This window comes from Carettochelys insculpta, chromosome 3 (genome assembly GCF_033958435.1).
Source record: "Carettochelys insculpta isolate YL-2023 chromosome 3, ASM3395843v1, whole genome shotgun sequence".
Taxonomy (NCBI): Eukaryota; Metazoa; Chordata; order Testudines; family Carettochelyidae; genus Carettochelys; species Carettochelys insculpta.
The window spans coordinates 51,077,689-51,104,399 of record NC_134139.1 but is presented as its reverse complement, the minus strand read 5'-3'; the positions used below and the strand labels follow the sequence as shown (position 1 = coordinate 51,104,399).

Below are 26,711 nucleotides of genomic sequence, written 5' to 3'. Positions count from 1 at the left end.
CTGATTTCAATGGGCTTGTGTGCGCCAAAATTTGCAACATCACACTTGCCAGAAAGTTGTGTAGTGTGCGTGCATAAATATTCACACGACTTTATTTTTTGCAAGTGAGATACCTACTTAAAACATAAAGGACATCATCCTCACAGAGGACTAAATCTGTGGTGAGTTTGATAAAGAAAGCCATGTTAGTCTGGTTATCAGTTAATCAAGCACAATGAAGAGTCTGAATATGGGGGATTTTTCTTTCACACTCATCTCCAAACAGGCAAAAGCCACTTTATTTAACTAAGGGCTGAATGTCTCTCATTCAGCACCCTCGGGACTGACCAGTGTTGAATGAGAGAATTTGCTGGACCACGGGAGGTCCGTGTTGTCGAGCACATTACCAACACTTCCACCGCTTACTGGGCTCTTAGAACACATTTGAGGTAATTAGAATTAAATAACAGCACAGAGCACTAAGAGCCTGGACCGGTGACCGTAAACAAACTTTATGGGACCACAGGAAACTTGGTCATCCTGCTAACTAGAATCATGCCAGATTACGGACGTTACTGCACGAGAGAGTTCCAGATTAGAGAGGTTCATCCTGTAGAAAAAAAACCTTCACTACAAGAGAAAGAGAATGAACTGAGACACGAGCCTGATCTACGCCAAAGTCGATCCCAGATATTCAGTTCTAGCTAAGCTACTAGCATAGCTAAATTGACACAGCAGGATTGACTTGTTCGCTGGTGTAGATCAGGGTTCTTTGGGCTTGTGCTGATGGCCCTTACTCCATGCAGTAGCATGGAGTGCCAGGGTCAACAGCTGAGCCCAGAGAGATCCATTTTGCTGTCTCTTCACAGACACGGCAAAATTGAACTACGGAGGATCGATCGTGGCATGTCACATGTGCAGTAAGTACAGATGTAGCCACAGATTCAGCAGTTCATCCTATTCAGCAGAACGCTTACCCTTGTGGCTAACGTGCAGCATGGGCTCTAAGTCCCATTGATTTCAATGGAACGTGCTCTCTGACCCTAGGTCTAGCAAGCTTTTTAAGCATGTGCTTAAGAGACCTACCTAAAAAAATCATACAATTCAGGTGTAATATTAGGATTACAATCCAGGAGATTTAACACCTGTTGTCCTGGCTCTAGGGCTCTGTCTTCTGCCTATGAATGAGCATCTCACTACTCTATCATGAGAGTTCAACTCCCGCTCCACAGTCTGAGAAGGCAAAATACTCTGTTTCACCAGCAAACAAAACAATAAAAGCACAAAGCTCCTTACAGTCAAAGAATCCCCCAGGGCTGCTATCACTCGCACATCAGCTGGTTTGAGGGCATGCACTGTAAAACAAAGAGATGCAGTTAAGCCTGAACAGGGAACAGACCTGTGCTTTTCCATCACTGCTAGATGTGAATTATTCCACCACATATTTCTGGATTGAGCCACTTTTTTCTTTTTGTTTTTATCTGTGCAATGGCAAAAAAGAGGGGACCTCTCCAGACCATCTTGTCACAAGGGGCTATATTTAGACTGCATTTGTATCTCAAAATAATTTACACAATTTGCACAATGCAATCTCCATAAATTGTCTTGAAATAAGGGCCTATTTCGAAAGTTCCATCACCCCTCTCACAACAAGGGGTAGTAGAACTGGAATAGCAGGCTCAAAATACCAGAGCTCCTTCAAGAATGGGAAAAAGCCCCCATGTTGCTACTGCTCTGTACAATAAACCCTCAAAATATGCACTTCACGTTGTGCGGAACTCTCTTTAACACTAGTTAAGCACAACTTGAAGCAGCTCTGTGGCAGCCAGCATACCTAGCTAACTGCAGCTGCAGGCAGGCAGGAAGGCTAAGAGCCCCTTCTCCCTGCTTTTCCGCAGCAGCGCAGCTGTCAGCCTGACAGCTGTGCAGCTGGGAGAAGCAGCCAGAAAACTGACCAGCCCTGGTGGACTGTTGAGTTTCCCGGGTCCTGCAACCAGCGGGGAGCAGGGAACCAAGTGGCAGCCTGGCTCCCAGCTCCCCACCCTGACTTGCGTGAAAATTTGAGTTACATGGGGGTTGCAGGAATGCAAACCCTATGTAACTTGGTGTTTTACTGTATCCCAAAATAGCAAACCAAATCAAAACATAGCCATGGAGTTAGCAGTAAGTTCTTATGCTTAAGACCACTGATGAAAGAGGGAAGAGCAAGGAGCAAGTCACACCACACTGTTGGAGTGTGACCAATCTCCAGGGTGAGGCAGTCCAGAACGAGGACAGGGTGATTCAGCATTTCAAAGAAGGGATACCGATAGTAACTGCTGCAATAAGCCAGAACAGGGGATGAAAGGACGCGCATTAACAAGTTGCATACCACTGGGTAATGGACTACAAAATATAGACTCCTGACTCCAAATCCACTGCCCTCTGTTTATAGGATGTGTCAGCCCTGACATTTTGCACACTGTAGGAGTTAGCTGCTGTAAAGAAATTAAATGCAACTACTTCATCTGAACAATCCCTACAAGGAAGGTTGGCGTTATACCTCTTACCTAGCTGTAAGAAAAGAAAGAATGTCCTTGCTTGGCATCATTTGTCCCACAGCCCAATAGTTATTTAAATATAAGTGAACAAAACATTCCCTAAAAGGCTGTAGAAAGAAACAAACAACCTCCTATCCCTAACAGGGTGGATTACCTGAAGTCGGAGATGAGCTGGAGGGAGCTCTGTCCTCACACAGCAGTTGGCTCCCATGGTTCTAAAGGCAGAGAAGACAGGCCAAAAAACAAAACAAAACAAAACAAAAACTCACAACTGAATAACGCTGGACCAGGAAACATAGTATTGGCCAACATAATAAATCATATCGCTGTCTGTATTTAATCAGGCAGCCACAGGTCATTGAATCCAAATGGTCACAGCTACACTTGAAACTCATGGTTTTGTGTGTTTAAGTAACTGTCAATAACTATAGCATGAGCAGGGCATGCATACTTCTCCGATAAGCCATGATTAGAGGAGCTTTCCCTGGTATAACTGCAGCCTGACAGCCTAGCAGTGTGATGAAATAAGTGCACAGTATTATGGTCAGCAACCTCATAGTGCACTACTCTGCTCTCATGCATTCTCATTTTGTGTGTGTGCATGCGTGTGCTCACACGCACGTGCAATGAAATTCTTGGCCTTGAGGTCAAACTGCATAATTTTTATAATTCTTCCCTAGTTTATCCCATCACAGAATTTTTTGCTTGTTTTTTTTCAGCGCCAGCCATCCCCCCTTTCAAAATTGATGGTGTTGACATTTTTTGCTAATTCAGGGCAACCCAGCCTACCCTCTGCTTCCTTGACTAATGGAGCTTTTTATTTGACATCTGGTTAAGCAAAAGGAGTAGTTGTAACTATACCCTGGGCAGTTTCAGAGTAACAATGTGCATTTGGAAGACTGATAGATGGAGGATCCTGAATGCCAAACTAATAAGAAACATGCTCCTGACACGATAGCTTCTTGCTGTGTGTTGCGCAACTTTTGTGGGAGTTAGGAAGAGAGTCTTGTATGTGGATAGGAGCTGGACAGACAGAGAAAACATTTTAGTCAGATAAGAGGCCTCTGCAAAATGACACAGCTACTCCTGACCACAGAGTTGGAGGACATACTTTGGATCTAGCGAACTCTTGTGAAGAATGTACATGCTTTTGTATAAAGCATTTATTAGGATTACTGTACGTGTCTTCAGTATGCATTCCGCTAGAAGAATTACACATGAAGTACATACAGCAGTTTTCGTACATTTTATGCGTGTCTTGTGAGATAGCACTTGCTTTGATTTTAGTGTTCATGTGGATTTTATGACAACAATACTGCTCATTTCAGTGGATGATTCAATACTCGACTATAAAGACATTTTCAATTCTATTTAATCAATAGCAATGAATACACCAAGTTGAACTTTACTGAACGTGCATAAAGCTGTGCAACATTAGACAGTTTCAAGGCTATGATGAAGTAACAGGCTCTGTGGACATGGGGAAATCAGTGGATATGATATACATTGACTTCAGCAAAGCTTTTGATACAGTCTCCCACAACATTCTTGCCAATATGTTAAGGAAGTATGGATTACATCCATGGACTATAAGATGGATAGAAAGCTGGCTTGATAGTCAGGCCCAACAGGTAGTGGTCAATGGCTCAATATCTGGATGGCAGTTGGTTTCAAGCGGATTGCTGCAAGGCTCAGTTCCGAGGCCAGTGTTTTTCAACATCTTTATTAATGACCTGGATGAGGGACTGGATTGCACCTGCAGCAAGTCTGCTGATGACACTAAGCTAGGGAGACAGGTAGATACATTGGAGGGTAGAGATAGGATCCAGGGTGACTTGGATAAATTGGAGGACTGGGACAAAAGAAATCTGATGTGATTCAACGAGGAGAAGCGTAGAGTCCTGCACTTGGGACGGAAGAATCCCAGGCATTGTTATAGGCTGGGGACCGACTGGTTAAGCAGCAGTACAGCAGAAAGTGACCTAGGGGTTATGGTGGATGAAAGGCTGGATATGAGTAAACAGTGTGCCCTTGTAGCCAAGAAGGTTAACAGCATATTAGGGTGCATTAGGAAGAGAATTTTGAGCAGATCTAGAAAAGTGATTGTTCCCCTCTATTCGGCACTGGTGAGGCCACATCTGGAATATTGTGCCCAGTTTTGGGCCCCTCAGTATAAAAAGGTTGTGGATGTACTGGAGCAGGTTCAGCAGAGGACAACAAAAATGATTAAGGAGCTGGAGCACATGACCTATGAGGTGAGGCTGAGGGATTTGGGCTTGTTCAGTTTACAGAACAGAAGACTGAGGGGTGATTTAATAACAGCCTTCAACTTCCTGAAGGGGAGCTCTAAAGAGGATGGAGAAAAACTGTTCTCAGTGGTGTCAGATAGCAGAACAAGGAGCAATGGTCTGAAGTTACAGAAGGAGAGGAGTAGGTTCAGAAAAACTACTTCACCAGGAGGGTGGTGAAGCACTGGAATGTGTTGCCTAGAGGGGTGGTGGATTCTCCATCCCTAGATGTTTTTAAGTCCTGGCTTGACAAGATCCTGGCTGTAATGACTTAGTTGGGGTTGATCCTGCTTGAAGCAGGGGGCTGGACTAGATGACCTGCTGAGGTCCCTTCCAGCCCTATGATTTTATGAGCTTGAGGAGATTTGATTGCTCTTCATTCACAGCAGATCTGTCTGTTGGACTACCCATTTGCATTTCCTCTCTTCTCCCTGTTCCTCAGGCTAGTGCTATGAGGAAAGAGAAAAAAATTAACAATTACCTAATAGTAGTTTCCATTTTGAAACTGATAAAGTGTTAGTTTTTCCTTAATTTTAGAATTTTACTCCCCTAAGCTCTTCCTGATCATGTCTGAGCTGGGACATTGCTAGAAACTTTCAATCTTTCAGGTTTCTGTAGGACCTCCCTGGTCACATGGTGGAAATTTGTGTGTGTGTGTGTGTGTGTGTGTGTGTGTGTGTGTGTGTGTGTGTGTGTGTGTGTGTGTGTGTGTGTGTGTGTGTGTGTGTGTAAGAGAGAGAATGAACTTTGGTAAATAAATGCCAGGTGCATTGTGCCGAGTAGCTAGCTAAAACAGGATAATAGTAGACCAATAATTGCATCCACTCATCTGCAGGCTACCCACTCTTTGGAAGATGCTATCCTGAGTATGTCCCCAAAAGGCAAAGATGGTTTAGGATTTAAAAAAAAATGTATAGGCAAACAAAGATTTGCCAGGCTGCTGTTTGCCAAGATGGAGCCCTCAGAACTGGCACAAAAATAGAAGGAAACTGCAACTTGTATGGACAGTTCCCAGAGACTCTCTTTGATGTGTAATCTCCATGCCAAGCCAAAAAGTGCCCTATTTTTAATGCCTTGTTTCTAAAACCTACAGAGTTGAGTATACGGTACGCTGCAAAATTCGTAGAATTCTACCCTAATGGGGAGGGAGGTTTGGAAAGGGGGAGGTGAACTCTGGAAAATGTCTTGCAATCTTGGGTTTTCAAATTGTCTGTAGAGTGATTTAGGCTATTTACCTCCTACCTCATGTGGCGGGGTGCTGGAACAATTTTTATTGTGGTGGTATTGAGAGCTCTTGAACCCAACTGGAAATCATGTATATAATGGAAACCACTTCAACCCCCCTCCTTCTAGTTCCAGCACCTATGTCATGTGAGCTCAAGGCTGAGAGCATCAGTGAAACTGTGAGCCAGAAACATCTCTTTTGATTTTCTGTATGTAGTGCTTCAGCAAAAATGCCTTTCCTTCAAAGATCCTCATGGAGGCACGACGTGGATTAACCACTGGGGGCGAGAGGCAGGAGGAAGATGCCAACAAACAGTCTATTTGGAAGGGGTGCTGCAGGGGACAGCTAGATTCAATGGGGATGTGGGGCAGGAGGAGGGCACCTGTATGCACATAGTCATAGCAATAAAAGGCAGGAAGAATTTCTATTGTCTCTGGTAGGACTGCCACTCTGAGTGGAAGGGGACTAACGTCCCAGGAAGCAGACAGAGAATAGAGCAACATGGCAGCAGTCTTACAGTACCCTCAGCTAGGCTGTTTAACTCCCTGTCCGTACTGCTGTTTTTTAATACATCATTCAGTACATACTGGAAATGATCCTTTCCTTAGTTTACAGTTATGGCAGATCCTCTGGCTGTGATTTGTGGGAAGAGATGCCCTGGATATACATGACTGACTGTCATGCGGTTCATGGGTCAATTAGCGAGTCCACAGAATGCAGAGGTTGAGCCATGATATCTCCAGCAAACAGGCAGTGCAGCTCCTAACAGAGTCTGAAGACCATGCTAGCTCTCCCTGGCATTCTGCTGCAAGTTGCACTCCTACGGTGCGTCTACACTAGCCCCGTGTTTCAAAACCAATTTCGAAAGAGGGTCCAATTTGGAAAGAGGCCACGGAGCACCCACACGCATAAAGGCCTCTTTTGAAATAGTTTTCAGTGAAAAGGGGTGCAAATTTTGAAACTGCTCTTCCCATCCGATTTCAGGAAGACCAGACCCTTTCGAAATCGAATGTCGAAATAGGGCATGTGTAGACGCTCCGGAGCTGCTATTTCAAAATAGCGGGTCCGCCATGGTGGCAGCCTCAGGGAGTGTGGAGATGCTCTAGCAAGCGCCAGCAGGGCTCTGTGGTCCCCGGGGCCAGCCTCTTAAAGCTGCACAGGCCTGAAAACCCTGTGCAGAAAGCTGAGAGTGTGCCCAGAGCCTCAGGAACACAAGCTCTGCCCGGCACACAGTCCAGCAACCCGGACGCCACTGCCACTCAGCCCACCTGCCGGATGGCGAGCTCCCCACACCCCAGAGACCCCACCTCCTCCCAGCCTGAGGGGTTGCCGGAGACAAGCCAGGGCCAGAAGAGGAGGGGCCCCTCCTGGACAGAGGCTGAGGTTGAAGATCTCCTCAGCCTCTGGGCAGAGGAGGACATGCTGCTGCTCAGCACTGGGCAGCCCCGTGTTGCAGTGGCCTTTGAACGGTTGTCACTGGGGCTGTAGAAGCAGGGCCATCCCCAGCGCACAGTTGAACAAGTGTGCTCCAAGGTAAAGGAGCTGAGGCAGGCCTATAGCTGGGCCAGGCCTATAGCTGGGCCAGGCCTATAGCTGGGCCAGGGACTCCTGCAGGCAATCAGGGCGGGTGCTGCCCTGAGGTACCCGCACTACCAGACACTGGACCAGCTTCTCGGCCCAAAGGACGGCCCCGAGCCGGTAGCTTTGGTCGACACGGCTAGTCCCAACTTGGACAAGGATGCAGACCCACACGACCAGCCGGCTGGACCGGGTTGGTGGACCCAGGGAGCACCTCGAAGGGTGAAGGCCCCTTCATCATTGCCATCACCTCTGGCACCTCCACCCAGGCTCCCTTGAGACCAGTGTCCTCCAGTCTGTTCTCCAGAGCCTGAGGTAGTTAACAGGTGGATTGGGTAGCCCAGGCGGGGCACCCAATCCCCCAGCCATGTTCCAGACCCAGGTGTGGTGGCATGCAGCACCCACGCCCATGGACAACGCCACACCCCCACCTCAAGTGGGAAGGGATGCGGAGGCTGGATCGCAGACAGCGGGCACCCCAAGGGTGCAGCCCCAGTGGCCACACGGGACTCCACGGGGGGGTCTGGCAAGCAGATGTTGCATCAAGGGATGGTTGGAAGGGGCCAGGTGGGGTCCCTGGGGTTGGGTGGCAGCACTGACAGGTGGCCACTCTCCCCCTTGTGTCTCCACAGCCTCATCCTCTGGGAGGCCGGACCAGCCCCATCCCAGCTGCCAGCATGCCAGCCCCACCACCCAACGGGGCCAAGAAGCCCCCATCCCCACCACCCAGGCCATTGCCCACCCAGGCCCAGAGGGCCTGCCATTGCCATCGCTTTTACCTGGAGGAGGCTGCAGCAGCCCACACTGCTGCCATCTGGGAGCAGACGGCTGTCCTCTAGGAGTGGCTGCAGATGGAGAAGGAGGGCAGGGCCTGGTGGAGGGAGGTCTAGGGCAAGGTGGCCACAGCCCTCCAACATCTTGCCCCCCTGACTGCCCACCCCCTCACCACATGCCTTGCTCCACCCCTGCCCCACCCTCTGCCTCCATATCCAGCCCTGTCCCCACCCCTGCTGCCCCCGAACTCACCACCCTTATCCTGGTCACCCTCTCCCCAGCTGCCCGGCTGGCACGCCTCAACACCTGTGAGGGCCAGGGGCAGTCGGTCCCCCCTGCCCCTTCCAGTACCCAATTGTCCCCTGCTTTTCCCATCCCACCTGGCCACCCTGCCAGGATGGTGTCTCCTGCCCCTGCCCAAGCCCACCTCGCCATCATCCCAGCTCCAACAAGGCCCCCGCACCACCAAGGGTCCTGCCCCTCCACCCCCATGGAGGACTAGGCCCACCCATGCCCATGGCCCCCGCAACACCGAGGGTCCTGCCCCTCCCACCCCCATGGAGGACTAGTCCCACCCATGCCCATGGCCCCACCTACAAGGGTGTGCCCCCACCTCTCTGTACATAGTTCTCCCCAGTTTGCCACCATATCCATCTCCCATTTGTGGTGACCCCACACCATTTTTCGTTCACATACAGTTTATTTACATGCATGTTGGTTCAGTTCTGTTCAGTAAATTGTTGTGTTGTGCACCCGGTGTCCCCTTTGTGTGCGCAGGCCGTGATGCGGGGTGGGTGCATGGGGGACTGTGATGCAGGGTGGGTGTGGGCTGGAGGGTGCCAGGGGGAGGGTCAGTGAGGCTCCCAGTTGAAGGCCTCCCAGAGGGCTTCTCGGACCCTAACACAGTTCCTGCGTGCCTGGCGGCATGGAGCCATGGGCAGCTGCTTGTACCTGGGGCTGCCATCCGCAGCCCACCCCTGCATGAAATACTCATGCTTGCCCTCCACTATGTTGTGCAGAGCACAACAGGCCACGACCACTCCAGGGATGTTGAGCAGGCTGACATCCAGCAGCACGTTGAGGCATCGGAAGCGCCCCTTCAGGCATCCAAAGGCCCACTCCACAGTATTTTGGACGTGGTTGAGGCAGTGATTAAAAACGTCTTGGCTGGTGGTGGTGTGCCCTGCATAGGGGTGCATCAGCCACGGCTGCAAGGGGTATGCCTCGTCAGCCACTTTGCATGGCAGCATCGTGGTGTCCCCCGTGGGGTGCTCCTGGGCAGGGACGTACGTGGCCTCCTCCATGCGGCGCCCCAGCCAGGAGTTCTGGAATAACCAAGTGTCGTGGGCTTGCCCAGACCAGCGCGCACAGATGTCACTGGACCAGCCCCGAGTATCGATGACAGCTTGCAGCACCATCAAGTGGTGCCCCTTGTTGTTTATGTAGCAGCCCACACTGTGGTTCAGAGCACGGATCGCTATGTGGGTGCCAACAAGGGTGCCAAAGTAGTTGGGGAACCCAATGGCCGTGAATCCCACCGTGGCATCATCCAGGTCCCTGAGGTGCACAACCCTCGCAGTATCATGTGGTTGATTGCCTGGACCACCTGCGTGAGGGCGGCATTCATATGTGGGCCTGCATGTGGGGGAGCCTCGTGGCCCCCGCCCCTTCCCCAGTAGGGGCCCCCACCCCCTCACCACTGCAGGGGCCCTCCCACTCTCAACCCTGCAGGCCTTCCACCCCCTCCCTTGCAAGGGTCCCCCACCCCCACAGGGCCACCTGCCCAGGGGCCCGCTCCCCCATTCCCAGGGTGGGTGTGGGGACCTGGTCTGGCTTACCTCAAGGAGGACAGCTTCAATGGTGGCCTTGTCCACCCTGAATTGGTGCCCCACTGAACAGTGGCTGTCTGGGGTGCCCAGCTTCCACAGCACAATCCCCACATTTCTCCACTGGGAGTGCAGGCCGCACGTGGGTGTCCACGTGCTGTAGGGCAGGTGTCAGCCACTGACACAGCTCCATGAATGTCTGTCTCAACATTCAGAAGTTCTGGAGCCACCTTTCGTTGTCCCACTGGCAAAGTACCAGACTCTCCCACCAGTCCCTGCTGCTGGGGTATCTCCAGAGGTGCCGTACGGGGTGAAGAACAGGGTGTGGTGGTTCCTCTGTGGCCAGGGCCTGCAGGACCCCAGCGGAGGCGGTTCGTGGACTGCAGGTCTTCCATCACGGCCAGGATGACCGTGGCCATCTGGGCCCCACTGTTGGCAGAGGCGTCAGACTCGGGCAGCTGCTGATGCTCCATGGGCTGCAGCGTTTCCTCAGCGCATGGTGTCTGCAGTGCTGTCTGCAGCTCTGCACTGCTCTGTGTGTGCAGAGTGGGCGCGTTCACGGGAGGCTGGTTGTGGGACCCGGAAGGGCTTGTCAGCCATGTGACCCTGCATGTGGTGTTTCCTGGCTTGTTCTTTTAAAAGGGCTCGTATTGCTGTGTGGAGGCTCCCTTTCGAAAGACCGGGGGCCTCTTTTGAAATAGCGGACCAGTACAGCGATCTGCTCTGTGGGCGTGCGGCCACGTTATTTCGAAACCCCTTGTTTCAATATGGATTTTTGACATTCCCCCTTTCAAGATTTCTGTGTAGTGTAGACACAGCCCTATAGTCCAGCCTTCCTTCCTGCTTGTAGACCTTTGCTGAGAGACGGCCTCACAGATGGGCCTGATCACATTCCTCTCCCAAGAAGAGCGCAATGACATCCAGGATCTTAGTATGGGCCCATAGTGAAGGATGAAGCCTGACTATGGAATAATCAGGATCATGACACATATGTGAATTGCACAGGAGCCGAGATTGTCCAGGACAGCACTTGGTCAAGTGCCAGGATTTAAGCAGGGGCGTTCAGGGTGAGTAGACAGACCAACACAGAGAGCTGGCAAAGCAGCATAGAATACCAACAGGCAGACATGGCAAATGTATGACAGTTATTTTGGGTGGGAGATGTGCCCACCCCTACTCTTTGTGGGAAAACTCATCCTGCCCACAAAGTGGGCTTATTAGCGTGCGTTATGAATGTCAGCTGATTCACAACCAAACTGTGTGTGTGTGGATGCAACATACTTTAATGTGAGATAAGTGAAGTTAAATAATAGATTTCAACTGCAAGCAGCAGAGGATATAGTTGATTGGTGTGGAGCTAATCTACAGAAACTAAGCCACTCCGCATTGCACAGGGAAAGATGGAAGGAAATGGCGAGAGAGGCATCAGACACTATTGGGCACTGAGCACATGGTTATTGTTGATGATGAGGATGAGGATGAAATGCAAATAAGCCTTTAGCTTTAGTCAGCTCAGAAATGCAATCCTGGCTAATTGATGTGGTATTGATGTGGTAAAGGTCTAGAGAACGTGACCGATGAAGAAAGGCTGAAAAAACTGGGCTTGTTTAGTTTGGAAAAGAGAAGATTGAGGGTGTACATGATAGCAGTTTTCAAGTATCTAAAAGGGAGTCACAAGGAGGAGGAAGAAAACTTGTTCTTCTTGGCCTCTGAACATAGAACAAGAGGCAATGGACTTAAACTGCAGCAAGGGAGGTTTAGGTTGGACATTACGAAAAAGGTCCTAACTGTCAAGGTGGTCAAACAGTGGAATAAACTGCCAAGGGAGGTTGTAGCATCTCCATTGCTGGAGATGTTTAAGAACAGGTTAGACACATGTCTATCAGGGATGCTTTAGACAGTACTCGGTCCTGCCATGAGGGCAGGGGGCTGGACTCGATGGCCTCTTGAGGTCCCTTCCAGTCCTAGTATTCTATGATTTGAATATGTGCAACTGAAGTTGGTTACCCAAGATTTTTGCACAGCCCTAGAGCTACCTTCCTGTTCTATACTCTTAACCTGCTGAACTCCTCCACTGATCAGTCCCACATATTGTGCACACTTTACCTGACCAGGTTGCTGTGCTGGGGTCAGTGTAGCAGATGATGGTGGAGGCGTTGTTACATCTGGGGTTGTTTGGTTGAGATAATTGCTGTTCCTGTAGGTCCAGAGGAATGGCTCAGCCTATGCAATAAGGAAATCTGAGTCAACACAGAGCTGCAAAAGAATATACGGAGCTATTTATTCCCCTGCCACCAATTCCAATTTGTCTGCGGACCAATAAAATTACAATACTGCATATTCTTATTCTCAAGAATTAAAAAGGGCCTTGCCCCACTCAAATTAGTTTTGCAGAGGTATTGATGAGGCATACAAATAAGGAAACATCTGAAATTCATGGGTAATGCTTTGTTAACCACACACAGCATGTCAAATACTCTCCATGCCCTTACTGGTTTGAGTAACAGTATCTGATTATTATAGAAAAGTGAGTTAAACATTCTGGACTACATGCTTAACTGTTGTCAGGGTAGCTATGTATTTCAGTGGGGCTATTCTGAGTGATACCAACTGAGAATCTGATCTGTCATTTGACTTTCCTTGTTGATGCTGCCTCAAATGCGAAAAACAAATAGCTAAGTTGGATGGTGAAGTTAGCCTGGGCTGTTTAGTCAGGTTTGACTTCCAACTTTCATGCACTAACACAAAGCTGCAATCTTTATGCCAGCCTTTGAGGACAGGGGTGTAGGGAGTTTTCCTCCTTTCAGTACTCTCTCACTGGGAAGCATACATGCCCCTGCAGGTTGGAACACAGGGACCTCTAGCAATTGTTTCCAGGGTGGTGGAATGTACTGCACAGCATCCCCCCATGAAAAACTCTGACCGCTTCACAAGTGCAGCACGTTGCAGATGGATAACTATTCTTCAACGTACCTGACTCGGACATTTGAGAGTTAACACCATTTCAAGAAAATGTGCATCAGTCTTGTTCCCAACGGGTTCTAACTGCATGCCAGAAAGAAAGAAAACACGGGGAAGAAGAAATAAAAACAAGAACCAGAATGGAAGAGCATGAATAACTGAACATAAGTGGCCTATGGAAACTAGTGGAAAAGCAAGAAAATTTCTATATACTGTATCTCTCTATGTTGAGATAGCAGCTCAACCCACAAAACTCGCTGTCCCAGGGTTTTATTTTCTTTAAAAAGTGATATATTAAATTAGCTACTTTCCATAGTAAGCATGTGGCACGCATAATGTAATTTCCCATACTTTGATTGTCTTGTGAGGCAGGGTCATATGTGTTGTCCTTTAAAAGAATGTATACTCTGGTTTTATCTTACACACACCCAATTCGTGTCTTTACAGCACACAGGGAAATAGTGCTCATCTGTAGTGAACACAATTCCATTTACACCAGAGGAAAGGCTGGCTCTGCAGCGACACAGTGGACCATTGTCCTTTGCTGCCAAGGGGCAGGGTGGAAAAGACAGGGAAAGCAAGAGATCTTCTGCAGTCTTACCATGCTGTTCCACAAGCCACGAGCAACTTGAGAATGAGCCTTCTGGTGAAAGTGGAAGCAATCTGGGGCAAAATACGAGCTGTCAGGCAACCCCTCCTGGGGAAAGAGACAGGTACTATTACAAGAAAGGTAAATATGTCACCAAAGTGCCACCATATGATGCATTTTCACATTCCTCTTCCAAAAAAACCTCCCCCAGTTATCCCAGAACTTGAGGGACTCAGAACAAGATTGTTATTATCAAGCCACTCACCAAGAACTTAAGAGAGTTCTGTAGAACTTTTACAAATGTGATTCAAACTGAACAATGAATGTGGTCTGCCCCTGGTCGGAGGCCAAGGTAACCTGGGCACTTAGCAGTATTACCAAGCATCTCCATCCCGTTCAAAAACATTTCCCGCTGCTTTGGATCTTGGCTCATTTGACCTGGACAAACTAACAAAGCAGAGCACCAGGGGCTGAATTTGGAGTTGGTGCAAGTGGGGCAAGTCTAATGATTCGGAGGATTCTAATGATTCTAAATCACGCTCAGTTTTTACCTCGGTCTTTGGAACGGTCACTTTCTCTAGAAATGGCTGCACGACCACTGTGAAACCGTCCCTGGTGTCATACCGTCCACTTTCAGCTAATCGGCGGGATCCCTCCTAAAGAAGAGGAGCAATCACTCACAGCTCCTTTTCTTGCACACCCGCTGAAAAGTGGGGGCCGAGAAGGGTCACTACTATCCTAGTGGAGGCAGCCAGAAGTCTGGGCCCTTTTGAAGTGCCATGTCAGTGCTGCTCTGCTGCTGCACATGGGTGTGAAGGAATGGGGGCAGGGCCAGCACCACAGTCCAAGCAGCTCTGAGGGCTGACTGACTTAGGCCCTGCCCCTTCCACCTTTGGCCCTGCCCCTTCCTGGTTGCAGAGCTAGGTTCCCCTTCTACCTTCCCCTGGCATCTGCAGCGGCTCTCGGCCCCACTGTTTTCTTGCATTTTGCTTATTGGGCCCCATCCCCCCATGTCTCCAGAAGCCTCATTATTCTAACACACAAAACCTGAAAGCAAGGTCAACTCCCTTTACATACAAGACATTGAGTGCATGACCTGCCTGAAACACTGGCTTGCAAAAACCCAGATTAGAAAACTATTCATTTGATTTTCCCTCTGAGAAGGTATCATAGAGGCTACAGATAGCCTAGTGCTCAACTGACTAACCAAGAGAGAGCCCACACTTCAGTTTAATAGAATTTCCCATCCTGAGAGATGCCAGGGATTTTCTTGAACCACTGAAATGCTTTTGGTTCAATTTACCTCCATCATATGGAGTTCATTCTTCAACTACCAGGACTCCTTGCTTTAATCCAATTTCCCACCAAGAGGCGTATCTAGAACTGCTGCTTTAACTGATTCTCTATTGACCTGAAAGAGCCACTCCCTTTTAGTGCCTTACTGACCCTGAACAACTTATATCGCCCTACTCCTGGCCTGATCCTCACCTGTCCCCTGAATCAACATCTGACTAACGCAAGCACAATTTGTCCCTCATTAGACTTTGGCTGGTCCCTTGGTCAGTCATTTCATGTGGTATCATCCCAGAGCCGTTTGATTCTTTTTATCCCCAGAAGAACAAAAGGTGTCTGCTGCTAGATAAGAATGGAAGGATTAATAAGCAATTCTCTGATAAGTCTCTTAATACTTTCCTCCGCCTTACCTGATACCTTCTATTTAAAGACTCTAGCATCTCTGCTTCAGTGGAATTATCAGCATGCTTCAGCACACAAGGACACAACGACCTGTGGGAGGAAGGTGATGTTTTATTTTTGTGCTGCAATCGACTGTGGGTTACTCTTTTAAAATGAAGAGAGGTGTAAGAACCCAAATGGACTCCTCCAAAGTTGAATTTCCATGGAAGGCTTATCCATGATAATAATCCTTTCAATATCTTGGTCTTCCCAATAAATATGGACACTTAGAAGTTGAAGCACATTTTTAGGGACAGATGTACTGAGGTAAGTAAGGTGAGGAGGGTGTTACTGTGCTGGATAATGCTACTGCAGACCAAAGTCTAGTCTCAGACACATCTGTACAGCCCTAGTCACTTCAGAGTGATCACACAGATAGAATGAAGAGCAAAATTCACAGAGACTTGCTCCAGTTTCCCCCTCACTCTTGTCTATTGTTGGACCTAACAATCATTCCTTACAGTCTCATCCCTCCAGGGGAGGTGATCGTCTCCTTCTGCAGCTCCTATCACCTGGCAACACCTCTATTCTGTTTCATTTCAAATCTCAGCAGAAAACATCTCTTTCTCTTGCTGTCATGTCACCCCAGTGAAGAACCCAGAAGGAAGAGCTTTATTTTAACACTCGAAAAGGAACTTGGGTAGAAAAAGGAAAAAGCTACAATCCCAAAAGCTAATTTCTCCCCTTCTCTCTGTATATAATAATAAACAAATCATGGTTCACAACAGTGTCTACCCAGAACCTGGCCAAGCTCTTCTCCTGATCTCCTGCTACTGAGTTAAAGAAACAGTATGTATATGCTCACTTATCCTACAGGTCAGCACAGTAATTCGCTGCACTTGTAGGTCAACCATATCTCTCACTGTCCCAAATATGGGACAGGGAGATATGGAGGGAGGGGTGGCTCCTCCCAGTTCCACTGAGCCTCAGGGAGCCGGGAATGGGGCAGCAGCTGCCAGTGTTCCCCTGGCTTCTCAAGGGTGCAGGGAGGTAGGAAGTGGAGCACCAACCTACCCTACCTCTGAAGGGCTCCCTGCTGGCTCCCTCTTCCTGGGGCCGGAGAGCACCTAATTCTCCACATGCTCTTCAGCCAGCAGCTGTGCCTGCATCCGCTGCTGAGGGAAAAGGTCAGCCAGCAAGGGGCCAAATACGGGGCAATTAGTCCCTTCTGAAAAATAAGTCGGGATGCCTTTCTGGCGCCCAGAGTACAAGGCCGTCCCACCCAATACAGAAGGATGGTCACCCTATGCACTTGGGGACATATTTTTTCTCACCCTGAGCCAGAAAGTTACAGCACTGCAAAGCACAAGTGTGGACTTGGCCTTAGTCGGCAAGAGCTGCTTTGTCATGGACAGTCAGAGAGCCACTAAATCACAGCAAAAGGCTGTGTTATAATGTTCCGTCTGTGAAACTCCAATCAACCAACCAACCTTCAGCTCTTTCCCACTGCCTTAGCCTATCAGAGCAATGTCCTCATAGACTCAGCTGTAATCAATAAAACAGGGATTGTTATAGGCCAGGGGTCAGCCGCCCCCGGCATGGGCACCAAGAGTGACATGCGAGCCAATTTTCATCTGCAGTGGGGCAGGCTCTCAGCCCTGACCCTCCTCCCCAGTGCAGCTGGGAGCTTGCTCAAAGCCATGCTGCCAGTGGAATAACAAAAGACCATCTAATGCAACCAACCACCACCTAAACAGTAAAGCTCTGCTTCTTAATTTATTTATTAATGATGCTGTTGTAAGTAGGACTACTAGCGACTTTAAAAAGTATCACCGGCACTCGGACCAAACACAGAGCTCAAAAGGCCAAAGGTCAGCACTTTACCTCGGAACGGCTGCCGACCTCCGGTATAGGTTGTCACAGCTACTGCTGCCAGTGCCTAGCACCAAGGTTGTCCCACAGTTAGGCATGGGGCACAGAGCAATCCTTGCCCCCCACAGGCCCCGCCCACCCCCAATCTGTTTCAGCCCCAAGCTCCCACTCTGCCCCGCTTCCTTATCCCTCCACCAAGCAATACCATCTGGGAAATTATGGGGATGGGGCAAAAAGGTTCACCTCCCCCTGCACACATACACACACTCACCACACAGGCAGTGGGAAGTAGAGTGCCCTGAGGCAGGACACTCTGTTTCCCACTGCCATGGAGAAGCTGAGTACGGTGGGCTGGGAGAGCAGCGCAGTGGAGTGGAGCAGGCTGCTGAACTGCTCTGGCTCCCATGGCTCATGGGGTGAGTGCGGTTGCAGGGAGGCAAACACTATTGCTGCCACATGCCAGATCCCATAATCCCCTTGGTCTCTCCCTTCCATAGAATGGTTGGAGCAGCCAACACTGGGCTCCCAGAAGCACAGGACCTTGCTCAGCTGCCTCAGTTCATCCTCTGGACAGAACAACCCTACCTAGTGCCAACTTCAAGTGCTGGCCTTGCCGCTAACAGAAATGGCTTCTAACTACACTACAGAGGGGCAATCTCCTTTCTTCCCCCACACGTCCTGGGTCACTCAGTACATGCTTTCAGGGAGAAAAAAAGATTTCCTAGTCTCCCCTCTGCTGGAAGCAACAGAATGAGTAAATAAACATCCCACAGATTTAAACGAAAGACCAATTAATCCAGCTAACAACCGCTAGTTGGTCAGAGACAGAGGACGTAGGGGAGGGCTCCAAGAATGTAGCCCAATATTGGAACATGCATGAATTTTAAAGCTGTTGAAAGGTAAATTTTAGAATATAAATAGGAGTTATTTGGTTTTTTAAACGTCAATTTTAATAATTTTGAAAATTAGTTGCCTTTGTCAAACAATGTAATGCAGAGCTGTGTGTGTGCCAACTCTTAATCAGTTTTGTAGTTGGAAGTCTAGTTTCCTGTTGTATAATTAAAATGGCCATTCCAACAGCCACTAGTCACAAGCTGGAGATAGTGAAAAAGAGACAGATACTTTTAATCACTGTTTTGAAATTATAGTCTATATTTAGTATATATAAATGAACACAGAAAATTGTACTTTGTTATCTGAAATCTTGTCATCCTTTTCCTTTTTGGGGAAGATTTTCACTGAAGACGACCTTACAGGTTTTCCTGAAAAGGGTAAGAGCTGGAACATAAGTCTTTCAAACCTCATGAGTAGCCTGGGGCAGGTAGCGTTGTTCTCCTTGTACAAATCCCGAAGGGTTACTATATTAAGTACTGTCACCAGATTCACAAATGCCCGAGGAACCTGCCAAGAGAATAAACTTAATCAAAGCAAGCTAACCAAGAACAGCAGAGCCACTCTTTCTCTCCCTGAACACAGCCAAGCAGGCCAAGGACCGGTCAGATTATTTTGTTGCTAACACAGAAAGTACCTTAATCTGCTGAGACCAAACAACCAGTTAGCATCTCCAGTAGAGGTTCCCAGTGGGCTGGCTGAGTGCATTATCTGAACAAGGAATCCTGAACTGGGTTTGCTCTATCTTAAATAAAGCGCTGCTGCCACTGAGGCTAAAGCCACACTACTGCCAAAGAGCAACCCACCCAGGATCAATCTTCCAGAGTTTTGTTTTGCGCATGCACGAAACAGCTCTTCCTGGGGTCAAAGTCGACCCTAGAACTCTTCGTGAGCAGTGAGGGTTAAAGAAGGTAGGAGCGACCAGGGGAGCGAAGCGGACAGGGAACTGCAGACAGAGGTGTTTAAGAGGGAGTTTGGGAGGGAGTGTGACAGAGAGGACTATAATGGTTAGGAAGACCTGCAACACCTGTGCCAGCACTACTGCTGTCTCCTCCACTTGTGCCTGTAGCCAGATAGACTGCCTGACCATGGATGTTTCTACCCAGATCCTGGTGTGGTTCCGCAAGGACTGTGGCTTGCCGTTCCCACTCACTGATACCCAGGCTGAGGGGAATATTCAGTGTGGAAGGTGCCTGCTGGTGGAATCTCTCAGACGGCAGGTGCGGGAGCTACAGGAGGAGGTGGCCAGGTTGAGGAGTATCCAAGTCCATGAGCAGTTCCTGGATAGTATTCAGGTGGAGACCGTGGAGGTAACTGTCCCAGTGCACAGGACGGCTGATAAACCACTGGAGGAGGTGGACCAGGGTGGACACTGGCAGCTGGTTACTTCTCGCAGCAGGCAGTGTCCCACTGGAAAACCATTATGCTGTACTCGCTACAGGAGACCAAGAATTACCCCATACAGAAGAGGAGAAGTCTCATACCCCCAAGGCTGGGAAGTCTACTGCCACCCCTGCAAGAAGGAAACATAGAATAGTGGTGGTTGGAGACTCTCTTCTGAGGGGGACGGAGGCGCCCATCTGTCGCCCTGACATTTCCTCTCGGGAGGTGTGCTGCTTGCTGGGGGCCCGTATCCGAGACGTTACGCAGACATTGTCGAGGATTATCCAGCCCTCTGACTACTATCCCATGCTTCTCATCCATGTGGGCACTAATGATACTGCGAGGTGTGACTCTGAGCAGGTCAAGAGTGACTTCAGGGCTCTGGGGGCACGGGTCAGGGAGTTTGGGGCGCAGGTGGTATTCTCTTCAATCCTGCCTGTCAGAGGTAGGGGCCCAGGCAGAGACAGGTGTATCCTGGAGGTGAATGCTTGGTTGCACAGATGGTGTCGCCAGGAAGGCTTTGGTTTCTTTGACCACGGGATCCTTTTCTGGGAAGGACTGCTAGGCAGAGATGGCGTTCACCTTTCGAGGAGGGGGAAGACCATATTCGGACACAGGCTGGCTAACCTAGTGAGGGGGGCTTTAAACTAGGTTCGATGGGGCAGGGGAGCAAAGCCTGCAGGTAAGTGGAGAGCATGGATACCTGGGAGATGAACTTGAAATGGGAGGGAGTATGGGCTACACTGGGAGAGTAAAAAGAGGGCCAGGGCAAAACTGTGAGGCAAGACTAAATCAATGTCTGAGATGCCTATATACAAATGCAAGAAGTATGGGAAATAAACAAGAAGAATTGGAAGTACTAATAAATGAATACAACCATGATATCGTTGGCATCACAGAAACTTGGTGGGATAATACTCATGATTGGAATGTTGGTATTGAAGGGTACAGCCTGCTTAGGAAGGACAGACAGGGGAAGAAGGGAGGAGGTGTTGCCTTGTATATTAAAAATGTACACACTTGGACAGAGGTGGCGATGGACGTAGGAGATGGGTGGGTTGAAAGTCTCTGGGTTAGACTCAGAGGAGTAAAAAACAAGGATGAGGTCCTACTAGGAGTCTACTACAGGCCCCCTAGCCAGGTGGAAGAGGTGGATGAGGCTTTCTTTAAACAGCTAACAAAATCATCCAGGGCCCAGAATTTGGTGGTGATGGGGGACTTCAACTATCCAGGTATATGTTGGGAAACTAATACAGCAGGGGACAGATTGTCCAATAAATTCTTGGATTGCATTGCAGACAACCTTTTATTCCAAAAGGTTGAAAAAGCTACTGGGGGGAAGCTGTTCTAGATTTAATTTTAACAAATAGGGAGGAAATTATTGAGAATTTGAAAGTGGAAGGATGCTTGGGTGAAAGTGATCATGAAATCATAGAGTTCACAACTCTAAGGAAGGGTAGAAGGGAAAACAGTACAATAGAGATAATGGATTTCAGGAAGGCAGATTTTGGTAAACTCAGACAGCTGGTAGGTAAGGTCCCATGGGAAGCTAAACTGAGGGGAAAAACGGCTGAGGAGAGCTGGCAGTTTTTCAAAGGGACATTATTAAGGGCCCAAAAGCAAGCTATCCCGCTGCGTAGGAAAGATAGAAAACACGGCAAAAGACTGCCTTGGTTTAACCAGGAGATCTTGCATGATCTCAAACTAAAAAAGGAATCGTATAAGAAATGGAAACTAGGACAAATTACAAAGGACGAATATGGGCAAACAACACGAGCATGCAGGAGCAAGATTAGAAAGGCTGAGGCACAAAATGAGCTCAAGCTAGCTACAAGCATAAAGGGAAACAAGGAGGCTTTTTACAAATACATTGGTAACAAGAGGAAGACCAAGGAGAGGGTAGGGCCATTGGTCAGTGAGGAGGGAGAAACAGTACCAGGGAATTTGGAAATGGCAGAGATGTTTAATGATTTCTTTGTTTCAGTCTTCACTGAGAAATCTGAAGGAATGCCTGACGTAGAGAATGCTAGTGAAAAAGGGGTAGGTTTAGAAGTTGAAATAAGAAAAGAACAGATTAAAATTTACTTAGAAAAAGTAGATGTCTGCAAATCACCAGGGCCTGATGAAATGCATCCTAGAATCCTCAAGGAGCTGATAGAAGAGGTATCTGAGCCTTTAGCAATCATTTTTGGAAAATCATGGGAGATGGGAGAGATTCCAGAAGACTGGAAAAGGGCAAATATAGTACCCATTTATAAAAAGGGGAACAAGAATAACCTGGGAAACTACAGGCCAGTCAGCTTAACTTCTGTGCCAGGAAAGATACTGGAGCAGGTAATTAAAGAAATCATCTGCAAGCATTTGGAAGGTGGTAAGGTGATAGGGAACAGCCAGCATGGTTTTGTTAAAAACAGATCATGTCAAACCAATCTAATAGCTTTCTTTGATAGAATAATGAGCCTTGTGGATAAGGGAGAAGCGGTGGATGTGGTATACCTAGACTTCAGTAAAGCATTTGACACGGTCTCACATAATATACTTATCAATAAACTACTCAAATACAACTTAGATGGGGCTACTATAAGGAGGGTGAACAACTGGCTGGATAACCGTACCCAGAGAGTAGTTATTAATGGTTTTCAATCCTGCTGGAAAAGTATAACTAGCGGGGTTCCACAGGGGTCTGTTTTAGGACCAGTTATGTTCAATATCTTCATTAACGATTTAGATATTGACATAGAAAGTACACTTTTTAAGTTTGCTGATGATACCAAGCTGGGAGGGGTTGCAACTGCTTTGGAGGATAGGGTCATAATTCAAAAGGATCTGGATAAACTGGAGAAACAGGCTGAGGTAAACAGGATGAAGTTTAATAAGGACAAATGCAAAGTGCTCCACTTAGGAAGGAACAATCAGTGTCACACATACAGAATGGGAAAGGACTGCCTAGGAATGAGTACAGCAGAAAGGAATCTGGGGGTTATAGTGGACCACAAGCTAAATATGAGTCAATGGTGTGATGCTGCTGCAAAAAAAGCAAACATGATTCTAGGATGCATTAACAGGTGTGTTGTGAACAAGACACGAGAAGTCATTCTCCTGCTCTACTCTGTGCTGATTAGGCCTCAGCTGGAGTATTGTGTCCAGTTCTGGGCACCGCAGTTCAGGAAGGATGTGGAGAAATTGGAGAGGGTCCAGAGGAGAGCAACGAGAATGATCAAAGGTCTAGAGAACATGACCTATGAAGAAAGGCTGAGAGAATTGGGCTTGTTTAGTTTGGAAAAGAGAAGATTGAGAGGGGACATGATAGCAGTTTTCAGGTATCTAAAAGGGTGTCATAAGGCAGAGGGAGGGAACTTGTTCTTCCTTGCCTCTGAGGATAGAACAAGAGGCAATGGACTGAAATTGCAGCAGGGGAGGTTCAGGTTGGACATTAGGAAAAAGTTCCTAACTGTCAGGGCGATCAAACACTGGAACGAATTGCCAAGGGAGGTGGTAGAATCTCCGTCACTGAAGATATTTAAGAAGAGGTTAGATAGATGGCTTTCAGGGATGGTCTAGAAAGTGCTTGGTCCTGCCATGAGGGCAGGGAGCTGGACTCGATGGCCTCTCGAGGTCCCTTCCAGTCCTACTCTTCTATGATTCTACGATTCTAAGGTCAACTGGAGAAATGCTCCCATCAACTTTCTTCCACGTACACAGCCATTGTAGTTGACTGCTGGTGAGTCGATTCTAGCTCCGCAATTGGCATAGCTAAAATTGCATACAAGTGGTCGAATGCTATGTCTAGTATAGACATAGCCTGAGACTCATGAGTCAAACAAGGCCATATCCCAAAATGGCTGCTCTTTCAAGGTGAGAGTCTGATGCCCTCATTCATGCAGAGGAGCCCTGAATTCCATGAGTCGCCCCATTAGCTTCAACAAGTAAGAGACTATCAGAACACACCCCTTAATAAAAATAATAGAAGTTGTGCTGTACAATGACTGGGCAGATATGCTACTGCTAGGCATAGTTACGTGACAGTCATTAAACACCATATATCTGTCAATATATTTATACTGCCCAGCTCCAACACATCAGGTGGAATTCCAGTCCACCCAAGCAGCTTCCAGAAAAGAAAGTACTTTCTTAAATTCTCCCTCCATGTGCACCTGCATGAGTGCTACCCAAACTAGGATGAGAAACTAAGGATGATTACAAATTAATAAACCTAAAATCAACAACTGAAGCTCAAGACATTTATCTTTCCTATCTGCACCAGCGCCATAGGCTAGCAATAAAGATTGCTTTTTACCTCTTGATGAAGTATGTCCAAAGCTATTTTGATATTGTTAGTGAAGTTCTCAGGAGAAAAATGCACCTGCAGAAATAAAGAATGAAATTTAGCTCTGGATATTGTTTCCTCAGGCAGATACAGAAGTTACTAGCTGAGTCACTGACTGGACTCTTAATTTATGGTTCAGGGTGCATTGGCACAACAGATAACTCTGGAGCATCTCTGGTTCCACAGTTCAGTCCTGGGGTGTCATCTGAGGAAAGGAGGATTTGGCACCATCAGAGAACAGCCGGGCTATGTCTACACAGCAGCGTTATTTTGAAATAATCCATTCCAGTATAGCTATTCCGAAATAGCTTATTTTGAAATAACATAGCTACACACAAGAATGCATTTTGCAATAGCACCCAGCTATTTCAAAATACCACGTCCAGACACATAGGGTGTATCTACACTATCCCCCTCCTTCAAAGGGGGCATGCTAAACAGGCAGGTCAGAGGAGGCTAATAAGGTGCTGCAATGCATATGCAGCACTTCATTAGCATAATGGCCCCCATGGGAACTTCTAAGCTGCGAACGTCAAAGTGCTGACAGGCAGTGTAGCTGTGGGCGCTTTGAAGTATGCGCTGAACTTTGAAGTTCCCTTACTCCCAAAACGTTTTGGGAGTAAGGGAACTTCAAAGTCTGGCAGGTGCCTATTTCAGTCCATCCTTCCCTGTCCAGTGTGGAGTGGCTTAGTTTCTGTAGACTAGCTCTGCACCAATCTACTACATCATCTATCCATTCTCTGTGGGATCTGCCTCGCCCATTCAAACCATCCATTATGCCAAATACCAGGGTCTTGATTTTGCGTTTGTCATTCATTCTGCAAACATGCCCAAATAGCTCTAACTTTCATTGTATAACCTTCTGCAGTAGGTTCTCTTTCGGCTGTATTTTCCTATATAATTCCTCATTGGTGACCTTCTGCATCCATTCTAGTCTCAGGATCTTTCTATAACAACTCCTCTAGAATGCCAATATTCTTCTCTTTGAATCTTTCACTATCACCCATGTCTCACATCCGTACAACATGCTGCTGAATATACACATTTTCAAGATGCTCAGCTTCATTCCTAAGCTAATTGCTTTGCTTTTCCAGATCTTATCCATCACCTTCAAACATGCTCTTCCTTTTGCTATTCTAGTCGCTATTTCCTTCTTACAGGCTAGGTCATACGTTATGTTGCTCCCCAGATATGTGAACGTCTCTACATTCTATGGTTCAATCCCATCTACACTGATCTTCCTTCCTATTTCCTTACCTCCAAATACCACTGGTTTTGTTTTATCGAAGTTCATAATCAGTCCATACCATCAGTCCCTTCCTCATTTAGCACCTGCACTATTTTGCTAGCTTCTCCTCATCTTCTTCAACAATAACTATATCTGCACAAACTTCAAATTGTTAATTCTTTTCCCATGCACAGATATCCCTTCTACCTCTTCCTTGATCTTGTCCATTGCTGTCTCTCTAGATGCATGATGAAGATGTTCAGCGATGTCGGCCCTCCTTTTCTTGTACCTCTACTCATTCTAAACCAGCTTCCCCACTCCCTGCATGTTCTCACCGCTGCCTCTGCATTGTCATTGATACCTTTCAACAACCGTATCAGTCTGCTATCCACTCCATATGATGTGTTGAAATAACATGCTCTCTATTTTGAATGTATCTCAAAATACAGTGTGCATAGTGTAGATGCTTGCAAAGTTATTACAGAATAATGGCTGTTATTTGGGAATAACTTTACTGTGTAGATGTAGCCTCACACAGCCAACTCTTCTGGGCTTAATGATGAGATGCCACAATTTCATCCATGTTCACTAGCACCTAGTATCAGAAGGACCACTGCACCATCCCTAAGACTTTCAACAACAGAGATCAGTCTGAAGAAACATTCTTTTCATATAACATAAAATATCAAAACGTTTTCTAAGCCAAGTGTTTGGGCTGTTAGCAACTTGCCTTCCATTTAGTTCTAGTCTCAGTTGTAAGTACATCCCATGTGGAAAACCGTACAGGCCAAAGAAAGAAACTAGTGTGAGATAACGTCTACTAGGTCACACTGTCCATTTCCTTCTTCCAGGGAAAGATGTTCCCTTACAATATACTTAAATAGCTCTGTTAATTGAATCTAATAATTGTACTTTTACCACTTCTCTTATGAGATTATGGAATAAGATCTAGTAAGATCTTACTGTTAAAAAAGTGTTTTCTCTCCATGATGTTCATCCTTAATTCTGCTTGGCTCAATTTCATCCCATTGTTCGTAGTCACACCCCCTTAGTCCAGTAAACCTATGCCACACACTCATTTCCCTTCTGTATTTCCTACTTCACTGCTCACATTCTGGTTTGGAACATAAAATGTATGTCATCCTGATTTCTGAATGTCAGAGGAGCCTCCACCCTCCTGGCAGACCCCTGCTATCTCGCACTTCACGTCAAACGCAGAATGTTAGTAAGCTGTTTGGTTTGCTCTCTTTCTTTCATGAAGACTTTACGCTCTTTCTTTGTTATTTTCCCTTTTCTGAAATTAGTCATCTAGAATATAAAGCACATGTGCTCTTAGAGGGTAGGGCAAACAACATGGTCCCAGTGCTATGCAAGAGGTGCATAGAGGAGGTCAGATAGTAGGCAGGAGTTTAGCATGAGCTGTGGATAGAACCTTTCCCAATGTCCACGTAATGGGTCTAGACACATCATGTTAGATGCTGGCAACATAAGAGAAAAAGTAGATACAGTAGTCTGGTAAAATGAAAAGGGGAAAATCCTTGACAGGTTATTATCTTATCTACATTTTGAAAGAACC

General features: G+C 47.4%; 1 protein-coding gene across 1 annotated transcript in view; it reads right to left on the bottom strand.

Moving 5' to 3' along the window:
- Positions 1–26,711, bottom strand: part of PLB1 (phospholipase B1) — a 130,953-nt gene that overhangs the window by 53,465 nt on the left and 50,777 nt on the right. The window contains exons 23-31 of the mRNA XM_074988405.1: positions 23,878–23,943; positions 18,607–18,707; positions 15,464–15,545; positions 14,312–14,416; positions 13,773–13,868; positions 13,184–13,255; positions 12,317–12,433; positions 2,674–2,734; positions 1,276–1,334 (exon numbers count right to left, since the gene is read on the bottom strand). Coding sequence (XP_074844506.1) covers positions 1,276–1,334; positions 2,674–2,734; positions 12,317–12,433; positions 13,184–13,255; positions 13,773–13,868; positions 14,312–14,416; positions 15,464–15,545; positions 18,607–18,707; positions 23,878–23,943 — 759 coding nt within the window. The remainder of the gene's footprint in view (positions 1–1,275; positions 1,335–2,673; positions 2,735–12,316; positions 12,434–13,183; positions 13,256–13,772; positions 13,869–14,311; positions 14,417–15,463; positions 15,546–18,606; positions 18,708–23,877; positions 23,944–26,711) is intronic.